This window comes from Pelophylax lessonae, assembly GCF_965119305.1.
Source record: "Pelophylax lessonae genome assembly, chromosome: 8".
Taxonomy (NCBI): domain Eukaryota; kingdom Metazoa; phylum Chordata; class Amphibia; order Anura; family Ranidae; genus Pelophylax; species Pelophylax lessonae.
The window spans coordinates 138,217,549-138,240,918 of NC_138775.1; the positions used below are offsets into that span (position 1 = coordinate 138,217,549).

Below are 23,370 nucleotides of genomic sequence, written 5' to 3' on the forward strand. Positions count from 1 at the left end.
GGCAGGAGGGATTCACCTGTCAGCACTGACTGTGTTGATGGGTTGATCAAGCTAGATTCTTTCCTGCAACCCATGGTTGCAGGAACAAATTCGCTCAGTGTAGGGCTTGCTTTAGTTTTTGTGTAGTCCTTGTTTGTTACATTTCTTTAATATTTATTGCGGCGTTATCGCACATATAAGATCTGGAAAGACAGTATCTTAGATGACTGGTTAAGGGAAGTTGTATCCAAGGGCTATAAGTTCTGCACTCAGCCCCCTCCCTGCTTCATGGCTTCCAGGCCTCCTGTGTCGCCACACAGGTTAGAAGACCTTCATGTAGTCCTTTCAGGTTTTCTAGACAGTTGCCTGGTTGTTGCTAGCCTCAATACTTTTTCAGTCTGACCTGGAACATGCATGCTGTAAAATCTAAGGGAAGTTAGAACCCTTGATGTGCTTGTTCAATATCAATGATTTGTAAAAGTACTAAAGCAAGAGGTTCAGTGTAAGAAAAGCCCAGTACATATCGAAACAAGAAGACTCGTGCTCATAACTCCAAGCAAAGTCTTAATGCAAGACAGGTATTAGCATGAATAAATGTATTAGCGAGCAAGCCTGGTACTGGCATTGGCAGCAAATGTCCTATTTTAGCTGAATTGTGACATAAACGGATTCCTGAGTGCTCTTAAGCTAGTTCCTGCTTTACCTATGCCTTAACCTGTTGTTATATTTGCCTTCCCATGCATGACCCGGCTTGCCTCTGACCTGTCTTTGGATTCCTGGCTACCAGTTGTGACCTTGACTCCACTTCTGCATTATGTTCCTGTCCTCGCTGCCTGGCTGTGAACCGACCCTGGCTTTTATCCTGATTCTGCCTGATGTTCCTGTACTTTACTGCCCATCTGTTGATGACCTTATGGCTTGTATCCTGGCTTCACTCTTGTCCACTGATCAAGCGTCACCATGTACTGGTGTCTGGTTCCTGTCTGGTGATCCGCAGTCATCCAGATTCTGCAACCAACAGCTGTCGCTGCCTGCTACTTTGGCCCTTGGTCACTCCTTGTCACACCTCCTGTCACCACCACCAGGAGTGTTGGACAAGAGGTGCAAGGGAAGCCCCCTCTTTAATAATCTCCACCAGGTTTATGACAGCACGGTAGCCAAAGAACTCAAAGGAAATCAGCAATGGATGCCCACTTACAGCTCTCACAGGTTACCCTTCAGTGTTGTTTAGAGGTTTCTTTGGCTGTTCTAAAATCCCTGTACCTCCATACAGTATATGTACAGAGTAATCTGTCAAAGGTTCAACAAATGCATTGTAAGGTGGTTTTAAATTTAAGTTACATTTAAGAATTGTGTTTATCAAATAGATAAAACCTGTTTTATAATGCAGCAGCAGAAACAAATCTTTTAATAGTGCAAATCCTTTCATATCAAGATATGAAAAATTACGGATACCAATAACAGTATATTTTCATATCTTGACATATCAGGGTTCATATTTTTTATGATGGAAAATAGCTTTCAAGGTTTGTGTGAAACAAATGCTGTGTACTTCTGTTTCTTACATTGGTTCTTACAGCTTCTTTATAAAATTAAATATATCATTTAACACATTAACCGCTAACATCTTAAGTACATTTTAATATACTGAACAATTATGCTTGCATAAAAAATTATAAAAACAATGTAGCAGGAAATGATCTCATCTTTAATGCTTAGTTTTGTACTCCTATTTTGTATCAGAGTCTTCAATAAACTGGTGCCTGGCTTGTAATATTTGTCAGTATCACATTAGACAATCTTCTCAGTTTAACTGATGTTTTGCCAGTGAAATACAGTAGGTGTAAGGTCAGTCTTTTCCACAGAGTGAACTTTAACCTAATTGGCTTCAGTGTTATTGTAACATGCTGGAGGAAGAGAATCATGATACGTGACCAGCACCTTGTTTGTCACTACCAGCTGACTACGAAGAAGTGCTGCAATTGGCCAATGAGCCCAACACACCTCCCTCCCCCCCAGACCAGCCCCCAACACTCCCTTCTTCCATTCATTGCACAGACAGCAGCCTCTGCAGATGGAGAAGCAATGGCAGAGACACAGTTCCCAAAGCACAGGGACACATTGTGCCTTTTTGATGTGGACGGGACGTTAACCCCTCCAAGAATGGTACGTGGACTCTCTTTACATTGCATTGAACATTTTATTCTTCTTTATCGTATATGTGTTTACCATACGTATTTACATTCAAGGTTTAAAGCATCATGCATAAACTTTAAATGTAAACTCAATCTAAGCCATATCACAGTCTGTAGAAGTATGAGTATTGTTTTCATTTAAAGTGATATCATTTAATTGTTACCTGAAAATAGAGAAAACGCAAGCTTTTAGGGCTCATATGGCTTTAAAGTGATACTAAACTAATGTTGTAAAGCGCTGCACAAACTGGTGGCCCTATTTTAAATCCTGTATAATAATAAACTATATCTGTATTCTCCAAAAATAATCTATATACATCCACTACCTAAATGGCCCTTTTAATCTGTTTTTTATATACTGTTTATCGGTTTATCTGCCTCTTTGTAACATCCTCTGTGATATCCCGGTCCTCTCTATTTGCCCCTCGCTTTCATGTATTTGATTTATTTGGAACTAGCATTACATGTCATTTGCGGTCATGTGCACAGCTGTATGCACACTACAAATCCCATAGTCCCTGGGCCATCTCAGGAGAAAGTTAAAGAAGATGGGTATGTTCCTACATACAGAGGGACCATGGAGAAAGAAGGTAGCCACCCACCCATAGTCCCTGAGCCATCTCAGGAGCAAGTTAAAGAAGATGGGTATGTTCCTACATACAGAGAGACCATAGAGAAAGAACGTAGCCAACGTAGAGGTTGAGAGAAATAGAAGGTATTTTTTTGAGTGAAGAGGGCATGTCCCCCATAGACTCGGGTCAAGTTATATAAGACAAGAGCATTACAAAGCTCCCAAACTGGAAGCATTTAAAGAAGGCAGCGCATAGTTAAGCCATGTTTCCTAAACGTTTCGGAATATGGGTTGCGAGCCATTGATAGTTTCTCACTGATTAACTTTAGGTTCAAATGATCCTTAGAGGAGAAGTATGGCAAAAGCTTTTTTGGCTATACATCTCCTGTAGGTCACAGGAGTGCAGTGCGTTTTGCACTCCTGTAACTCATTTTTCAAGTACACTATATTGTCAAAAGTATTGGGATGCCTGCCTTTACACGCACATGAACTTTAATGGCATCCCAGTCTTAGTCCATAGGGTTCCTTATTGAGTTGGCCCACCCTTTGCAGCTACAACAGCTTAATTTTTTTTAAGTTTCAATGGTTTTTATTGAGTTTTTATAAAAGGCATAACAGTGCAAAATGAGCCAACACGGCTCAACCATGCCGTTAGAAAATGGTACATCATATGTAAAACATGAAGTATAAAGATACATATACAGATATCTGCAAGATCAGAAATCAGGAATCAGAAAAAACAAAAAATATTAGCAGTAGAATTAGCTAGGCATCTACTAAATCAAGGTGGACACATTGCCCCCACTCTATAAAACTAAAGGTCAGGTGGTCCGGGCCCGACCCCCCCCCCCCCCCCCGTGCCCCATACGGGAACACACTGCACCCTCGGGAGGAGGAGGCGGCCCCCAACCCCCGACGCCAATACTTAGCACTCGATTAGAGGAGGCAGCATCCAGCTATCAGTGCACTGAAAGGGAGAAAAAAAAAAGAGAAGAAAGAAATAAAGAAGGAAGAAAGAAGAGGCAAGACAAGAGAAAGGTGTGGAAAATTAGAAAAAGGTAGCAGGAATGGAATGGGGGGAGGGAGGAAAAGAACAATAGCGGCTGGTAAGAAAGGAAAGGGTCGACATCCAGGTCCAGCACCCCCCAGTGGGGTAGGCCCCTAGAACTCACTGTCTAAGGAGACCAAGGCTCCCGATCCCCCCCTAAGGGGGGCCGGCCAAATACCTGATCCAGGGGTCCCAGGTCTTGTCAAACATGCGCATCTTATCATCAATAGCGCCACCATCCGTTTGTTTATCATGATCCAGGTCAGTTTGGCTTTTAGTAGCTCGAACGGCACTAAAGGGGTGCACCAGGAACGGGCTATAGCAATCTTAGCGGCCGTGAACACAAAGGCTATAAGGCGTTTGGCGTGTTTGGATGCCCCCTCAACCGGTTTACCCAAAAGCGCTTGTTGGGGATCTTTCACCAGGTTGACCTGCGTCAGGGAATAAATAAAGTTATAGACACGGATCCAAAAGCGTCTAACCTTCGAGCAAGTCCACCATGTGTGGAACACAGTGCCCAACTGTCCGCATCCCCGGAAACAGTTGGGTGATGCAGTGCGAACCGCTGCCGCCAGCCTGACCGGGACCATGTGCCAACGTAAAAACAAGCTTAATTTTTTTTTTTTTTTGAAAGGCTGTCCACAAGGTTAGGGAGTGTATAGGAATGTTTGACCATTCTTCCAGAAGCACATTTGCACATTTGTCAGGCACTGATGTTGGAGAGAAGGCCTGGCTTGCAGTCTCTGCTCTAACTCATCCCAAAGGTGTTCAGTCGAGTTGAGGTCAGGACACCCCAAACCCGTTCATCTGTGTCTTCATGAACCTTGCTTTGGGTACTGTCCAAATCAATTGATGTGGGGGGGGGGGATTATTGTGGGAGGTTGTTTTTCAGGGGTTAGGCTTGGCCCCTTAGTTCCAATGAAGGGAACTCCTAAGGCAGTGATAGCGAACCTATAGCACGCGTGCCACAGCTGAGAGCCACTGCCCGCACTGTGACAAGGGGAGAAGTTAACGCAGGCTGTCAGTTTATTCCCCCCCCCTCGCCCCCCTTCTTCTATCAAGCAGCACGCATGGGACAGGGACAGAGAGGCTCTTGCAAGGATCGCCGGCCACTCTGATTCCTCCTGCCTCCCCATTGGCTGAAGCCAGGGCCAATAAGGAGCCAGGACAAGTGCACTATAAAAAATGTAGTCCCAGAAGACTATGGTTCCATTTTAATCAAAGAACAACTACAGCCCCAGCATGCCGTGAGAAAATAAGAGGAGGGACAGCTTGGAGCCCAAGGGAAAAAAAAGGGCTGAGAGCGAAGGGAGAGCAAGGGTGAGAGGAGTGTGGGGACAAGAGTGAGAGGAGGCTGAAGTGGTTCAGGAGGGAGAGAGAGCCCAAGCCACAAGAGCCCCTGGAGTTGAACAAGCCAGACAGGAGCAAGGACACCTACCCTGGATGCCGGAGCCGGGTAAGTGCTGAATTGACTACGATATCTCTTGGAGTGTGCGATCATCACCTTGGTGGCTGCAGTTTAATTGCAGTGTTGGCACTTTGAAAAAAGTAAGTTGGTTTTGTGATGAATTTTGGGCACTTGGGATAAAAAAGGTTCGCCATCACTGTCCTAAGGCATCAGCATACCAAGAAATTTTGCACAATTTCATGCTCCCAACTTTGAAGAAATAGTTTGGGGATGGCCCCCTTCCTGTTCCAACATGACTGTGCTCTAGTACACAAACAAGGTCCATAAAGACATGGATGAGCAAGTTTAGGGTGGTGGAACTTGACTGGCCTGCACGGAGTCCTGACCTCAACCCGATAGAACACCTTTGGGATGAATTAAAGCGGAGACTGTGAATCAGGCCTTCTTGTCCACATCAGTGCCTGACCTCACAAATGCGCTTCGGAAAGAATGGCAAAACATTCCCATGGATACACTCCTAAACCTTGTGGACAGCCTTCTCAGAAGAGTTGAAGCTGTTATAGCTAAAAAGGGTGGGCCAACTCAATCTTGGACCCTATGGACTAAGACTGGGATGCCATTGAAGTTCATGTGCGTGTAAAGGCAGGCGTCACAATACTTTTGGTAATATAGTGTATATGCAAATCAGATGCGTTTTTAACCGTATCTGATTTGCATAACATGAAATGGTCTGGCTTTTAATAGAGCTGGTTTACACATGTCTGGGGTGGCTGCTTTTTAAAAAGAGTCTTGTGCAATTCTTGGTCCGATTTAGCTTCAAATTCAAGTAAAAATTTGCACCTGAACCGGTGAACAAAACTGCAGCAGATTCAGGACTCAAAACCGCACTTGAATGTGTGTGAACCTAGCCTTAAGCCCACTGTCGGCTGAGATCACTCTGCCAGTCCAGGCTTGGGAATGATCCAGACTTTACACTTCGGATCCACCCAGATGCCTGGACCAGCAGCTGGATCAGCCTATCAGGGAGCCATTGGAAGACTGAGCCCCCCCCCCCCCACAGCTCAGCACTCCAGTGAACGATAGAGGGGCAGAGCAAAGAGCCAGTGACTGACAGTCGCCGTCTCTGCTCATGGAAGAGCGATTAGCGATCTTTTATTGGCAGGCGACAGATACATTCTCAAATGCTACATCCACCTAGGTGAGTTTAATTTATTTTTTATTTTTTCTTGAAACCCAAACATCTCTTTAAGGCCCCTTTCACACTGATGGACCGATTGGGTCCACTTTTCCATATTTCAGCTGGAGGGCCACAAGTTGAGAACCCATGACTGATACACAGTGCTTTATATTGTCATTCAAACTATTGCCATGTGATTTTTACTTTTTTTTTTAGAAAATCCAATTTTCTCCTTTTATCGTCCTTTTTTTCCACATTAGTACTGCTGATCTTCTGCAGCCTCTAAGCTCATGTTCCTACTGAGGCCATTTTTAAATCGTACGACTTCAGCTGAACTCGCACGATTTCAAGCCAGCATTTCAGTCTGACTTCAGGGGCGATATCACAAACATCTGTGAGGGTTCCTGCACAGATGTCTATGGAAATCCCCCCCCCTCCCCCCCCAATCGCCAAAAGTAGTACAGAAACTACTTTTGGGAATCGGTGCTGCGCCGCAAAGTCGGTGTCGCTCCAATTCAGGCGGTGCCATTGCCGGCAATTGGCTTAAATTTTAAGTGTCAAATCAGACCAATGTGAATGTGGGCTAAATCAACTTAATATCTACATGCATTCACTCCAACGACAGCTGCACATTTCTCTGAATTAGATTCCTGATAGTGACAATGGTGGACCAGGTCTGTGCAATTTGTTTCGCCACGTCTACATTTAGCCTGTATTAGAATGGTGACAGAAAACAGTTGTCACCCTATAAAAGTAAAAGTCGGAACAAGGACCTTTATGAAATGATTCCAGGTATATTCTTAAAATCATTTAATTAAAATTCATTTAAAAAGACTGAAAACAACTGTTGAAAAAATACTAAGGCTCCGTTCACATGTAGGCGTTTTGGGGCATTTTTCTGCTCTAGGATCAGCTCTCAAAAGGCCTGACAAGACAAATCCTATTCATTTCAATGGCCCCTGTTCACATCTCAGCGTTTTGACGCTGTGAGCAAAACGCCCAACGCTCAAAAAAGTACATGAGCTTCTTTTTGGGCAGATTACAGGCGTTTTCCATTGGTCTCTATTCAATCTAAAAACGCCTGCACAAAAAACACCTGTAAATCGCGGTATAATCGCGGTAAAAAAACGCGCGAAAACGCTACGCTCAGGTGTGAATGTAGCAAAAAAAAAAAAATATATATTACAGCTTGCCACTCCTTTATTGCGGTGGCTGCTGTTTTCTTTTCTTCTAGACTTTTTATCCTTTTTTGGCATAGTGATCATACCACTAGTGCAGTTTTCTTATCTAGGGCGACAATGGTCACTCACTGTACTGTATCATTACAGAAATAGCATTTGTACGCTAAGACAGAAAGCATGTTAGCATGTAGAAGAGAAAGGGCTGCAAAGAGGTTACAGTAGATCAGCAGAACTGAGATCCAAAAACGATGATGACAAAGACAAAAAATATTTTATTTTCAATAAAGGCAATTTTTTATGATACACAGTGCTTTAGCAAACTACATTTTATTCAGTTTGAGTTTAAATCTGCTTTAACTCGGACTATCCAGGACATATTACATTCATCATAGCTGTTTCCCCTCCTATATGGCCAATGATGTATGTAGTGTGTCATGGAAATCAAAGGGTTAAAACAGGCTCACGACTGCTATTTGTTTTAAATCCATTATTTTGGCATGTTCCTAGAAGAAATGATTTGATTATCTGCAAAATCACACAATTAATTGTACGCCTTCAGAATGGCTTCCCCTTGCCATTGTTTTACCAACTGCAATGCTCCCACCCATTCTCTTGCTGGCTTTTATATATAAGATAGCACATAGGAACATTAGTGAATATTAATCTCATGTTTACCGGGCCCCTTTTAACTAAGAAAGGACCCCAAAAGTGCTGAATTTCAGTGTGGTGCCTAGTTTTGGGGGTCAGGGGCACAGTGTGACCAAGTTACTTTTCCACCATCAGAATTACATGTGGAAGATATCAGGGTTATAAAGTGCCTTGAAAAAACATTCATACCCCTTAAAATATTCCACGTTTTGTCATGTTACAGCCAAAAACATAAATCTATTTTATTGGAAATGTATGTTATAGACCAGGTGTATTGAATTAAAATTTACAAAGGTCCATTCAGTAAAATATTCTTCCAGCAGAGGTCCGAATCGCATGTTTGTGCGATGACGGCCCTGTATCCTCGCAACCAATCACCTGTTTGTTAACTTGGATAGCCTCCGCCCTCTGTCTATAGCTGTCCCGCCTCCAGCTGTTGGCTCTGTGAGACTGGCAGTGGTGATGGCTGTGGGCAGAACGATTCTAAAGGGTGGGACCGCAGGGGTCCAGATGAGACATTAACTGGGTCCGGATCCGGGCCCCGGTCCGCCAATTAGTGATGCCTGTTATAGACCAACACAAAGTGGCACATGATTGTGAAGTGTATGGAAAATGATAAATGGTTTTCAACATTTTTGACAAATACAGGTGCATCTCAAAAAGGATTTGATCACCAAAAGGGTAATTTATTTCAGTAATTCTATTCAAAAAGTCAAACTCCTATATTTTATATAGATGCGTTACACACAGAGTGATGTAGTTCAAGCATTTCTTTTTTATTTATTTATTTTTTATTTTGATGATTATAGCTTACAGCTAGTGAAAACCAAAAACTCAGTATCCCAGAAAATTAGAATATTACATAAGACCAATAAAAAAAAAGATTTTGAATACAGAAATGTTGGTTTACTGAATAGTATGTCTATGTACATTAATGCAATATATCAACACTTGGCTGGGGCTCCTTTTGCATGAATTACTGCATCAATGCGGCGTGTCATGAAGGCGATCGGCCTGTGGCACTGCTGAGATGTTATGGAAGCCCAGGTTGCTTTGATAGCGGCCTTCAGCTCGTCTGCATCGTTGGGTCTGGTGTCTCTCATCTTCCTCTTGACAATACTCAGTGGATTCTCTATGGGCTTTAAGTCGGACGAGTTTGCTGGCCAATCAAGCACAGTGATACCATGGTCATTAAACCAGGTATTGGTACGTGTGGGCAGGTGCCAAGTCCTGCCAAAAAATTAAATCCGCATCTCCATCATGTTGGTCAGCAGAGGGAAGTATGAAGTGCTCTAGAATTTCTTGGTAGAGAGCTGCGCTGACTTTGGACCAGGGATCGGCAAAGTGTTTGTACATGGACACTGATGTCCTTGCAGGGTCCGCGGTGGTGGCGCAGTCAGTTACAGTGACAGCTAACTTCCGCTTCCCACGCCGCTGCCCGCTGGTTGGTAGGACCGTTCCCAGCATCCTAGCCAATCAGTTGCACTAATGCTCAAGTTGCACCTTGCTCATTGGTTGCCCCGCCCCCAGGCCCTGAGTCCTTCAGAGTCGAGGACTCGGAGAAGGAGAACGGAAGGAACTTATAAGTTCCTCCTCTAACCTGCTGCCCGTGCCTTCCATGACTGGTCTCAGCAGTGTGCAGCATGTCCCATACCGCCCGGGCTCCAGCTTCTCATGAGAGACACGAGTAAGTCAACTCTTCATTCGTTCTGCATTGTGAGTATGTGTCCTCCTATAACAGCAAGTCCAGCATTTAAAATCAGAATGGATCATTAAAGTAGGAGATCTATGGTTGGACCCTGCCTAGTGCCTTGCCTTCTCTAAAGGGGAATATATGGGGGACCCTGCCTGGCCTGCTCTAAGGGTGGATCCATGGAGGACCCTATGTGGCCTGTTCTAAGGGGGATCTATGGGGGGACCTGCTCTAGTAAAGGGGGATCTTTGGGGATGCTGGCCTGCTCTAAAGGGGGATCTATGGCGACCCTGCTCTAAAGGGGATCTATGCCATAGATCCCCCTTTAGAGCAGGGTCCCCATAGATCCCCCTTAGAGCTTAGATACCCTATAGAGCAGGCCCAGGGTCCCCATAGATTCCCCTTTAGAATAGGGTCTCCATAGATCCCCCTTTAGATCAGGGTCTCCATAGAGCCTCATTTTTAGAGCAGGGTCCCCATAGATCCCCTTTTAGAGAAGGGTCCCCATAGATTCTATGGGGACCCTTCTCTAGAGGAGAATCTATGGGGACCCTTCTCTAGAGGAGAATCTATGGGGACCCTTCTCTAAAAGGGGATCTATAGGGACCCTGCTCTAAAAGAGGATCTTTGGGGACCCTTCTCTAAAAGGGATCTATGGGACCCTTCTCTAAAGGGGGATCTATGGGTACCCTTCTCTAAAATGGGATCTATAGGGACCCTGCTCTAAAAGGGGATCTTTGGGGGACCCTTCTCTAAAAGGGATCTACGGGACCCTTCTCTAAAAGGAGATCTATGGGGACCCTTCTCTAAAGGGGGTTCTATAGGGAACCTGCTCTAAAGGGGGATCTTTGTGGACCCCTCTCTGTAGGGGGATCTATGGGGACCCTGGTCTGCTCTAAAGGGGATCTATGGGGGACCCTGCTCTAAAGGGGGATTTATGGGGACCCTGCTCTAAAGGGGGGATCGATAGGGACCCTGGCCTGCTCTAATGGGAGAGCCTGTTTGAATTTTGAAGATGTTTTAAACATTTTATAACAGTATACCACAAGCAGTCTCTACATAAATGTTATTTTAAAGGTATTTTTGTACTTGTAGAACTAGGCCAGAGAGTAAACAGACTTTAATGGTTTTAATTTTAAAACCTTGGTGTCAGGGGCGTAACTACAGGGGTTGCAGGGGTTGCGATTGCTACCGGGCCCCATGCTCCAGGGGGCCCAGTAGCAAACCAGTGGGTGAACTTCCAGGATTGCAAAAGTCACGCTTGCGACCGGGCCCTGGCATTGCACCACTGTGGGGAGGCCCCAAGATTGCAGGAAGGGAGCCCACTGCAGAACTTGTGAAAGGATCCTGCTGCGGGACCGTAATAAAAGGCCATGCAACGAGAATAAAGAGCCCCAGGATTAGTGGGAAGAGCCCTGGGCTTGAAGGGAAGGACCCCGGCCAGGGATCTGGGGGGGCCCCTTCATGGTTTCTTGCATCGGGGCCCTGAAGGCTCTAGTTACGCCTCTGCTTGGTGTCCTTCACTAAGGTTGGTACTTTGGAAAATGCCCACCACAGCCTTGGTTTGTGCCTATCCCTGCTTTGGACTTGATAAAACACAGTGGACCAATGCCAGCAGATGAAATGGCTCCCCAAATCATCAGGGACTGTGGAAAATGTTGCATTTCATTTGGAAATGAAGGTCCCAGAGTCTGGAGGAATAGTGAAGAGGCACAGAATCCAAGTTACGTGAGGTTCAGTGTGAGGTTTTCACAGTCAGTGATGATTGGGGGGTCATGTCATCTGCTGGTGTTGGTCTACTGTGTTTTATCAAGTCCAAAGTCAGTGCAGCCCTCTACCAGGAAATTCTAGAGCACTTCATGCTTCTCTTCCACATGTTTGCTGTGTCATCCACATGGCTTCTCGCAAACTGCAAATGGGACTTCTTATGGCTTTCTTTCAACAATGGCTTTCTTCTTGCTACTCTTCCATAATGGCCAGATTTGTGGGGTGCACGACTAATAGTTGTCCTGTGGAAGATTCTCCCACCTGAGCTGTAGATCTCTGCTTGAGATATTTTTTATAACTTAACCCTGCCTAGAACATCTCCACAACTTTAAACCTGATCTGTCTGGTCTGTTCCTTGACCTTCATGATGCAGCTTGTTTACTAATGTTCTCTAACAAACCTCCCAGGGCTTCACACAACAGCTGTATTTATACTGAGATTAAATTACACACAGGTGGCCCCTATTTATTAATTATGTGACTTTTTAAGGCAATTGGTTCCACTAGATTTTAGTTGGGGGTATCAGAGTAAAGGGGGCTGAATACAAATCCATGCCACACTTTTCAGATATTTATTTGTAAAAAATTTTGAATACTATTTATCATTTTCCTTCCACTTCACAATTATGTGCCGCTTTGTGTTGGTCTGTCACAGAAAATCCCAATAAAATACATTTACGTTTTTGGTTATAACATGACAAAGTGTGGAAAATTTCAAGGGGTATGAATACTTTTTCAAGGCACTGTATTTAGAGTCCTTGTGTCACAGTAAATGTATATCTGTTACCATACATGTACACTGTCTTATAGGGAGATTGTGTCTGTAGCAGAAATCAGGAAAAAAAAATGTCCAATAAAATATTACATACTTCATTTGTCCAATTTTGGTGAGCCTGTGCAAATTCTTTGCTATTCTTAGCTGACAGGAGTGGCACCTGGTGTGGTCTTCTGCTGCTGTAGCCCATCTGATTCAAGGATTGATGTGTTGTGCGTTTAGAGATGGTGTTCTGGATACCTTGGTTGTAACAAGTGGTTATTTGCTGTTGCCTTTCAATCACCGTCTGCCCATTCTCGTCTGACATCAAGGCATTTTTTTCCACACAACTGCCGCTCGCTGTATATTTTCACTTTTTCGGACCATCCTCTGTAAGCCCTAGAGATTGTTGTGTGTGAAAATCCCAGTAGATCAGCAGTTTTTGAAATACTCAGACCAGCCTGTCTGGCACCAACAACCATGCCACGTTCATAGTCACTTATTACCCTTTCTTCCCCATTCTGATGCTCAAGTTGAACTTCAGCAAGTCATCATCACCACATCTAGATGCCAAAATATTTTGAGTTGCTACCATGTGATTGGCTGATTAGCAATTTGTGTTGCCAAGCAATTGAACAAGTGCACCTAATAAAGTATCTGGTGAGTGTAGAAATACCATACACAAAATCTAATAAAATAAAAATACCTACAAAAAAATGAATGTACATACCACACCCATATACAGGGGAGGACTGGGCCAGGGGGTAATTGCCCCCCAGGCCACTCTGATGCCCCATGAAAAGGGTGCACCACTTCTGCCACAGACAAGCCTGGTGAAGAGCAGTAAAAAGTCTCCACTGCTGACCTACTTAGTGTGGGATAAAGACAAGGACAGAGCGCAGCCCTCCCCCCAGCATGGATGGTGTAAGCTGTGTCTGAGCAGAAGCCAGTTCCATGCCCCACTGGAGACTCTCCTCCTCCGGCCAGCTTCGACTGAGCTGTCCCAGCTCCCCCCAACTGCCTCCTGCTGGCCAGGTTGGGAAACCAGATTTGGCCGGTGAGTAGAGAGTACCTGGAGCAGAGCATCAGCCTGGAATGGGGGTCAGGAGGAGGCCAGGAAGAGAGAGTGGGAGGGGGGGCTGAGTCGCTGCACCATGGGCCTCTGGTTTGTACTTGCCCCCTGGGCTAAAAGTTCCCAGTCAGCCCCTGCCCATATTTATATATACACGCACACACACACAGTATCTCACAAAAGTGTGTACACCCCTCACATTTTTGTAAATATTTTATTATACCTTTTCATGTGACAACACTGAAGAAATGACACTTTGCTACAATGTAAAGTAGTGAGTGTACAGCTAGTATAACAATGTAAATTTGCTGTCCCCTCAAAATAACTCCACACACAGCCATTATTGTCTAAACCGCTGGCAACAAAAGTGGGTACACCTCTAATTGAAAATATCCAAATTGGGCCCAGAGTGTCAATATTTTGTGTGGCCACCATTATTTTCCACCACTGCCTTAACCCTCTTGGGCACGGAGTTTACCAGAGCTTCACAGGTTCACAGTCCTCTTCCACTCCTCCAAGACGACATGACAGAGCTGGTGGATGTTAGAGACCTTGCGCTCCTCCACCTTCCGTTTAACCACTTTACCGCTATGTACCGGAGTACTACTGCGGCAAAGTGGCACGATCCCGTCTGACGACGTAGACCTACGTCGCCAGACTCCTCCCCCTGTAGGCGCGCTCCCGCTGTTTTCATTCACAGCGGGAGTCGGGCCAGGGGAGGAGCGGCGGCGATCGCCGCTGCTCTGCCCCGATCGTCGGGGAATCGAGTTTGGAGATCCGCCCGCCTGTGTAAACAGAGCGGGCGGATCTCCTAAGTGACAGGGAGTGACAGATCGGAGTGTTCAGCATAGCTGGACATCCGATCTGTCCCTGTCTCACACAGTCACCCCCCCCCCCCCACACGTCAGTAAGCACCAGGCATACATTAACCCCTCCCTCTCCAATAAAATTAACCCCTTCCCTACCAGTGTAATTTTTACAGTAACAGTGCATATTTATAGCACTCATTACTGTAGTAATGTCACTGGTACCCCCAAAAGTGTAAAAAATGTCAGTCAAGGGTCCGATCTGTCCGCCCCAATGTCGCAGTCCTGCAAAAAAAATCGCAGATCGCCGCCATTACTTGTTAAAAAAAAACACCAAAAATGACATAAATCTTTCCCTTTGTTAGTAAACGCAATAACTTTTGCTCAAACCAATCAAAATACGCTTATTGCGATTTTTTTTACCAAGCATGGGTAGCAGAAAACAAATTGGCCAAAAATTTAAAAAAAATTGGTTTTTACATCTTTTTTGGGGGGAATTTCATATAAAAAAATGTTAAAAATATTGTTATTTTTTCAAAATAAACGCTATTTTTTTGTTTATAGCGCAAAAAGTAAAAATCGCACAGGTGATCAAATACCACCAAAAGAAAGCTCTGTTTGTGGGAAAAAAAGGACGTAAATTTCGTTTGGGTACGGCGTCGCATGACCGCGCAATTGTCAGTTAAAGTCGCACAGTGCCGAATCGCAAAAAGTGGCCCAGACTTAAGACAGCAAAATGCTCTAGTGGTAAAGTGGTTAAGGATGCCCCACATATGCTCAATAGGGTTTAGGTCTGGAGACATGCTCGGCCAGTCCATCTTCTTTACCCTCAACTTCTTTAGCAAGGCAGTTGTCATCTTGGAGGTGTGTTTGGGGTCGTTATCATGTTGGAATACTGCCCTGCGGCCCAGGCCCTGAAGGGAGAGGCTCATGCTCTGCTCCAGTATGTCACAGTACATGTTGGCATTAATGGTTCCCTCAATGAACTGTAGCTCCCCAGTGCCGGCAGCACTCATGCAACCCCAGACCATGACAATCCCACCACCATGGTTGACTGTAGGCAAGACACACTTGTACTTTGTACTCCTCACCTGGTTGCCGCCACACACGCTTGACACCATTTTAGCAAAATAAGTTTATCTTGGTCTCATTAGACCACAGGACATGGTTCCAGTAATCCATGCCCTTAATCTGCTTGTCTTCAGCAAACTGTTTGGGGGCTTTCTTGTGCATCATCTTTAGAAGTGGCTTCCTTCTGTGACGACAGCCATGCAGTCCAATTTGATGCAGTGTGCGGCGGATGGTCTGAGCACTGACAGGCTGACCCCCACCCCTTCAACCTTTGTAGCAATGCTGGCAGTACTCATATGTCTATTTCCCAAAGACAACCTTTGGATATGACGCTGAGCACATGCACTCAACTTCTTTAGTTGACCATGGCGAGGCCTGTTCTGAGTGGAACCTGCCCTGTTAAACCGCTGTATGGTCTTGGCCACCGTGCTGCAGCTCAGTTTCAGGGTCTTGGCAATCATCTTATAGCCTAGGCCAGTGATGGCGAACCTTGGCACCCCAGATGTTTTGGAACTACATTTCCCATGATGCTCATGCACTTTGCAGTGTAGTTGAACATCATGAGAAATGTAGTTCCAAAACATCTGGGGTGCCAGGGTTTGCCAGCACTGGCCTAGGCCATCTTTATGTAGAGCAACAATTCTTTTTTTTTTTTTCAGTTTCTCAGAGAGTTCTTTGCCATGAGGTGCCATGCTGAGCTTCAAGTGATCGGTGTGAGAGAGTGAGAGCAAAAACACAACATTTTTGACACTATTGGGGGGGACCAGTGACATTACTACAGTAATCAGTGCTAAAAATATGCACTGTTACTGTAATAATGACACTTGCAGGGAAGGGGTTAACAGTATAGGTGATCAAGGGGTTAAATGTGTACCTAGGGGCATTTTTCTAACTGTGGGGGGGGGGCTTGTGGAATGATCATAGAGACCTGTGATCCTATATAGAAGGATCACAGGGGCTCTATGATCATTCCAGGGAGAAGAACGGTCAGCTGTGTTTACAACAGCCTACCGTCCTTCTCAGCGGGGAACGATCGCTGGTGTTAGGCGGCAGTCAGAGCCGCCTGCCCGCTGCATCGGCTTCCCCGCTGACTCGCCCTCTAGTTGCTGCCAAGCGACCAACGTAGCCCTACGCCGGTTTGCCTGGGAGAGCCACACTGCCGCAGTAAATATGCGGTAAGTGGTCGGCAACCGGTTAATGTATTTTAATGTATAAGATTTAAGCTGGCCATTCATGGATAGAAAATGATTTAAGTGTTCGATAAGCCTGATCATTCAACTTAGTGAGCGCATTTCAATTCTCTTTTATGCCAAAAGAAAGATCTGTCATGTCGGAATTTTGTTGCACAAACAAACAATTTTCTAAACCTTAGTAGAGAGATCATTGATCAACAAAAAATGTACCATTTACGTAGTTAATGATTGATAATATGTGGAAAACAATTCCATACAATGATCGTGTTAACACAGTCGTTCAACAGATCTATATCTACAATGAAAGGTTTTTTTTTTTAATGATTGCTTTTCTATTCATGTATTGCCAGCTTTACCCTAGAACCTAGATGTATGTATTTGAAAATCAAATTACCTTCTTAGGTTTATGTTTCCTCAAAGAACAACATGCAAAAAAAGGTGCTTTCAAAATGCATTGCAAGGTAAAATGCTAGTTTTAGGCATGAATATTACTTAGAATCCCAAATCCGTATATATTTTCTGAAATGAGAGAACCTGTTGTATAAAAAGATGATAGTTGCACATTTTTATGTTGCACAATATCTGCACAACTGTTTGCAAACCTATATTTTCAGTAAAAAAAAAGTACACTAAAATTAGTTTTAGTGTACACAAACACAATATAATTCAAGTTGTTTTTGTAAAAATGTAAAAGACGAAACTGTGTTAAATAGATTGATTTAATATAAGTTTCAAGCCAAAAAAAACTCTGTGTGTCAATGCCATGAAAGGGCTGACAATTATGATAAATAACATTTTCTATAGGTGACACTTTAAAAACCTTTAACAGCTCATCAGCTTACAAATAACCATAAATTGCAATAGAATTATTCCTCTCAATTCAGCATGATGATGCCCAAAATGTATTACGTGATCGCTGTTTACATACAAACATCCTAGGTGCATTTCTGTGCACATGTGTGGGCAGCAGGTTTCCTTTTACATTTTTTTCATTTGATTCCTTTTTTGCATTTTACTTTATTACTATCGCTTGCTGCACACTTGTTCCAGATCAGGCACTCAAAATATTGAAGCATAAGATAGCCATACAGCTGGTATTTTTAAAAGGACAGCCCTAGTTTCTCCGAATACTGGTTTCTCTTAGGAGGTATAGTAAGTAGCATGGAATTCATCCTACAAGCCTTTTTTTTAGAGAAGATATTGTGTAAAAAAATATAGAATTACCAGTAAATTTAATAAATTTCTGTTTATATATTTACTGCACTTGATGTGGATTATCATGTGTTCAGTGGACGTGTTTTAGGCCCTGACAGATTGTCAAAGATCCATCCAGGGGCAGATCTTACCACCAATAATGCCGCCTTCTCTTTTTAATGTAGGATGAGTTTCCACCAAATTTTGCTTCTATTACTTTTGTAGCAAAATCTGGAAAAGTCTGATTCGTCATTCTATGAATTGAACAGATCCAATTATTTTGTTTGTGCTTTCAATTCAGTTTGTACTTTGCAACTTTTTCAATTTTATGAGTTTACATCTGAGCAAAATCGCAAGGTATTCTTTACAACAGCAATACATCTATTTAAAAACTTAGTGATTCTAAAGGACCTTTTTAAAAAAAAATAAATAACAAACATGTTCTACCTACCTGCTCTGTGAACTACTTATGCTCAAAGAAGCTCTAATCCTCCTCTTCTGGGGTCCTCTGCCAGCACTCTTGGCTCCTCGTGCCTTCAAATCCCCCCCAGAAAACTGCTTGCTGGGGGGGGTAATCATGTGGGTTTGATCCCAAGCTGCACTATGTGCATCTTTTGACACACACAATTGGGCTCAGCCCTGCCCTGCCCCCCACTCACTCTTCACTGGATTTGATTGACAGTAGTAGGAGCCAATGTCTCCTGCTGCTCACACTAAGTCCAGTGAGGAGGAGGAGAGTGAGCAGAGCCACTGCTCTTGGACACTGGGCTCAGGTATGTATTTAGGTGGGGACAGGGGGGAGCATCATTAAGGTAAAAATCCTTTAGCTTTTGCAACATTTTAAATTACTTATCAAAGACTATGGCCATTTGTAATTTAGAAGAAGCAATAATATAAACTGCATGATAAGGATATCTAATAAAACAAAACAGCTGTTTCAGAGTTAAATATTATTATTCTACTAGCACATAAAAACATGTTGTGAATAATGCTCATCTGACGTATCGGCTACCATAACACCCGACCTCTGACCTACCTCTTATCTTGTTTTTACTCATCATGTTATCTTTATAAAGGTACATTATGTATATTGTAGTGAGGCTGTGTTATATTTGTCTTGTTATACTGACATTTAGTTGAAACATTACATACAAACATAGATAAAACACCTTTTACAAGTTTGTGCTTGCAAAGTTTATATATTTTAGGAGACTTACTGAATCGTGTCTTTACTTATTTCTTATGCTGATGTAGCACCCTACAAGGTAGGTGCTAGGCAAAGTATAGCGGGCCTTGGCTGCCTAACAGAAGGGCTGTCATATCTCCCAGGTGTGGCCATTGAGACTGGGGAGTCTCCCCACTGGCTCCAAGAGAGGACTCTCATTGGGCAGTGGAGGAAACTCAATTAATGGCACATTCAGGCCTGTATCTACCCCAGAAAGGGAGATTCTGCCGCACAGGATTCTGGGAGTGGGTATAGGTTTGAGGGGAGCGCATGACGCAGCGTCTTTGGCAGGAAGCAGAGTCCCAGGAGGGAGAATACGGCTGTCTCTCCTCCTGTCAGAAGGATCGGGTGTCCCAGGCGGCTTGCCTGAGGGGACAGAGAGAGCTGAGCTGAGCTGCAGAGAGGATCCGGTGTGCTGAGGACCAGCGGAGTAAAGGGGAACCAGTTTCAGGAAAGCATTCCCAGTTTGTGAGTACTGTAACTGCCCCTGGGGGTCTGTCTAGCTGAGAGGGGACTGCTCCGGTGAAGGTCCAAGGGATCCAGGAGCTAGCTAGCGGTAAAGGGGGTGCCAGTGTTGACCCTGAAGTTCAGAGGGGGTGCCTAGTGAGAGAACCCTGAAGTGTAGAGGGGGTGCCTAGTGAGAGAACCCTGAAGTGTAGAGGGGGTGCCTAGTGAGAGGACCCTGAAGTGTAAAGGGGGCGCCAGCGGTTGGGCCCTGAAGAGTTAAAGTGTTCAGCGTGCAGTATACAGTGTTAAGAGTTGCAGCAGCACAAGCAGTTACAGAAAGCTACTGTAGTCAGAGAAGGGCTGGAGGGAGCTGTTTACAGGACTTTTGAGCTAACCAGAGTGGCAAGAGTCAAGTCTCGGTACAGTCCAGGACTTTTTGAGCTAACCAGAGTGTCAAAAGTCAAGTTCAAGCACAGTTCAGCAAGTCAGTATTTTTCAGCAAGTCAGCAAGCGTTGGTTCGACATCCAACTGGCGTCAAGACAGCGCTAACAGGCATTCTTCTGCAACGTTTCCCAGTTGTACCTAGTTGAGCCAGAGGAGTATCCCACTCATTCCCTTCTCCCATCCCCATTATCAAATAAACAAAACAAACCAAAGATGCTGGAATGGTCATTGTCTCCACTCTCACACTTGGGTATTCAGCTTAAATGGGCTGAAGGTGTCACCGGTAACAATGGCAGACCCACATCAGGCCCAATGCCTGGAAAACCTGCTACACTAACATGTACTTTAACCAGTGGTGTCAAACTGGTGGCCCTCCAGCTGTTGCCGAGCCACAACTCCCATTAGGCATTGCAAGGCTGACAGTTACGAGCATGACTCCCATAGACAGAGGCATGATGAGCCTTGTAGTTCCTGCTACAGCTGGAGGGCCACCAGCTTGAGACCCCTGACCTTAACCATGCTGCAAGCCTCTCCTTCCCTCTTGTCCAGTAATCCAAACCTCTGAGAAAAGTTGTGTCACACTTACCTGTCAGCAACTATGAGTTCCCCCTATAGGTGTCAATACCTTTTTAGTACTGGGTACAGCTGTGGCACTGAGGAGTCTGGCGTGTCAGAGAGGGAGGCCTGTGTTGAACTAGTGATTGGCTTATTGTTTCTATACATAATCCTTAGAAGGTGTCAAAGGGTTTGATTTACTAAGGGCAAATAGACTGTGGACTTTGCAAGCGCAGTTAATTTATTTTGCCCAGAGCATAGTGAATGTGCTAAAATTTCAATTTGTAGAGAATACCCAAACAGGTGAAAGGAAAATTAAAGAAAAAAACAGCATTTTTGCTTGCACATGATTGGATGATGGAAATCAGCAGAGCTTCAACACATTCACTAAGTTCTTGGGAAAATGCGTGCAACTGCACTTACATAGTGCACAGTCTATTTCCCTTTAGTAAATCAACCCCCATGTTTCTTACCAGTGGCCACTGCTCCCAGCACCACCTCTTTAAGCACTGCAAACCCACCTGGCTGCAGCTGCCCCCTTCACTAGCCCTCCACGCTAACTCTCACACCAGTCCACATGACTGACTGTTCACCAGCCCACCCCGGCTGACTTTCAGGAGATCTCTCAAGGATAAAGACTTAGACTAAAGAACGCCGCTGTCTTCAGGGAGACTGGCTACATATGTCTTCTCCCTCGTTAGTCTGTTAGTCCCATACACTGTTGCTACTCACTCTCTCCTCTCTTGCTGCCGTGCCTCCAGGAAAGCCCCCTCCAGTGTGTTGAAGAAACCTTTCAGCAACTGAGCCTTGGCCCAAGGCAGGACACCCCATCCCCAGACTAGGGGGTACCCCTCAGAGCCACTGACAGCCTCCTCAACACTAAATCTACATATTCCACCTGACTGCCCCTGCTGGCATGGTCCATTACTATTTATGGAGTGGTCTCAGCCCCCTGCCAGCCTACCTCTTAAGAATTGGCTGAGGCTCCAAAAATATTCAAGGCAGCTCCTCCTAACCACCACCCACTAAATTCTAGAATATTCTCAAACCTTCTAGACCAGAGGGAGGCACCAGGAGTGCTGCCAGGATAAATCACCCAGCCCTGAACTTTAGCAAACCTTAAACCAGATTCCATAGCTCAGGCTTAGGCCTGAGCTAAACTATATTCTACCTTCACTAACTTCTAACACACACTACACTAAATTCCAGCACACTAGAGGGTGCTACAGTTACTTCACACTTTGCTAATGTATTGAAGGGAGCAATTAATATAAAATACTAAATTGTTTGTTTTTCTTGTTCATTAGCACTAACCTTTAGAGTTTTGGGGGGGATATAGCACCAAACACAATAGTTATGTGTAAAGGTGTGTATCCAATTACCTGCAGATGGCTGCTTCTGTTAAAATTCTTTCCTGGAGTGCCTCATTTATAGCCACTGGATGCTGCCCTTAGTGTCTGTCTTTCAATACTGTGAAGTTTAGCAGAAACTGCTGCTACTGAGAAAAGTTGCACCTCTCCCCCGTCCCCTACACAGCCATTCAGAGAGGTAATGTTACTATTTTCATAAAGTGCATTGCGTTCAGTGAATGAGCAATGGATATCCTTTCACTCAACTGCTCTCCTCTATCCACAGAACTGCACAATCCAGAAGGCATTTAGCTGCTAAATAGGGGGTACGGGGAAGAGAACCACTTTCAGGCTGACAGGCAGGGAGGGAGGGGGAGATATTCGCAGCAGAGAGCAGGCTGACGGAGGCACGTAAACTGACTACGGTATTGTGGCTCAGCAGCCATAATTACTGTGGTCAGCACAGACAGGGGGACACAGGAACAGGCAGGATCAACCAGGTATATTACAACTTAGAAAGGGACAAATAGCATGGCAAAAGCACTCTGCTATAGATTATGCCTTAAAGGAACAGGATTTTTTTTTTTTTTTGTTTAGGGTTACAACCATTTTAACTCTCACAGCACTGGAAGACGGCAACTCAGGGCAGTATTCAGCAGCTATGAAGGATTCACTGAAGGAAAATTCTTACCAGAAGCAGCCGCCTGCAGTATATACCAATACACATAACTAATGTGTTTTCTGCATATTCCAGCCCCCCCCCCCCCCCCCAGAAAAAAATAAACTAAGGCTTCTTATTTTCTTCAATTAACCAGAAACTCCCACCACACATTTATTTGTGTTGAGTAATAACACTTCTTCCTACTTTTTAATTTCCCAGAACTGAATCCTCAGTAAAGGCATGCATATCAAAAACAGCAGGAGCTGCAAAATTTAACCCCTACCAATACTTTGTTTTATATCGTTTTATACAGTATTTTGTGGACCAGCAGAATATAACTGCCTTTGTGCTCAAACAGAGAAAAAAATAGTTTTGTTATTATTGGATAACATTAGCATGTTAGCTGGTACTTGTTTAATAATGGGTGCATAGAAGCCATCTTCATTCCAGCAGGCCTGCCTCTGTAGCAAAGGCTGATAACTTATACAAACTTAACCAAGCATGGGTCTTCAGTCAGAATGACTGGCTTCCTTCTTTTAAGTCACCAGGTACATCCATATACAAGAAGGATCTACCTGAATAATTCAAACCAGAGCAAATTAACTTTTTTGTGTTACCTATAGCAGTTTATTAAAACTGAAGATATGTCATTAAGCTGCAAACCACCAAAGTCATATTGCATTTTCCGTACCTGCTTCTCCCAAAAATGTTAAATATGACCTGAATAAAGCAAAGTTTTTCAATTACTTTGAGCTGACAGTCCAGATGAAGGGCACTCACTGCACTCATGCTGGAGAAATGACGTTACTCAAAAGCTCTTGCAAATGGGAGGCATTGTGCCGCACAGAATAGATACCATCAGAAACAGTAAAATGTTTTCTAGATTTCACATCTTAGCCTTTAGCAAAGCTTTAAAACACAACCGTGGACAT

General features: G+C 44.2%; 1 protein-coding gene across 1 annotated transcript in view; it reads left to right on the forward strand.

Annotated features, from left to right (window-relative positions):
- Positions 1–2,006: 2,006 nt before the first annotated feature.
- PMM1 (phosphomannomutase 1) overlaps positions 2,007–23,370 on the forward strand; it is an 89,510-nt gene continuing 68,146 nt past the window's right edge. Inside the window, exon 1 of the mRNA XM_082265113.1 lies at positions 2,007–2,145. Within this exon, the coding sequence (XP_082121239.1) occupies positions 2,065–2,145 (81 nt within the window). The 5' untranslated portion in view covers positions 2,007–2,064. The remainder of the gene's footprint in view (positions 2,146–23,370) is intronic.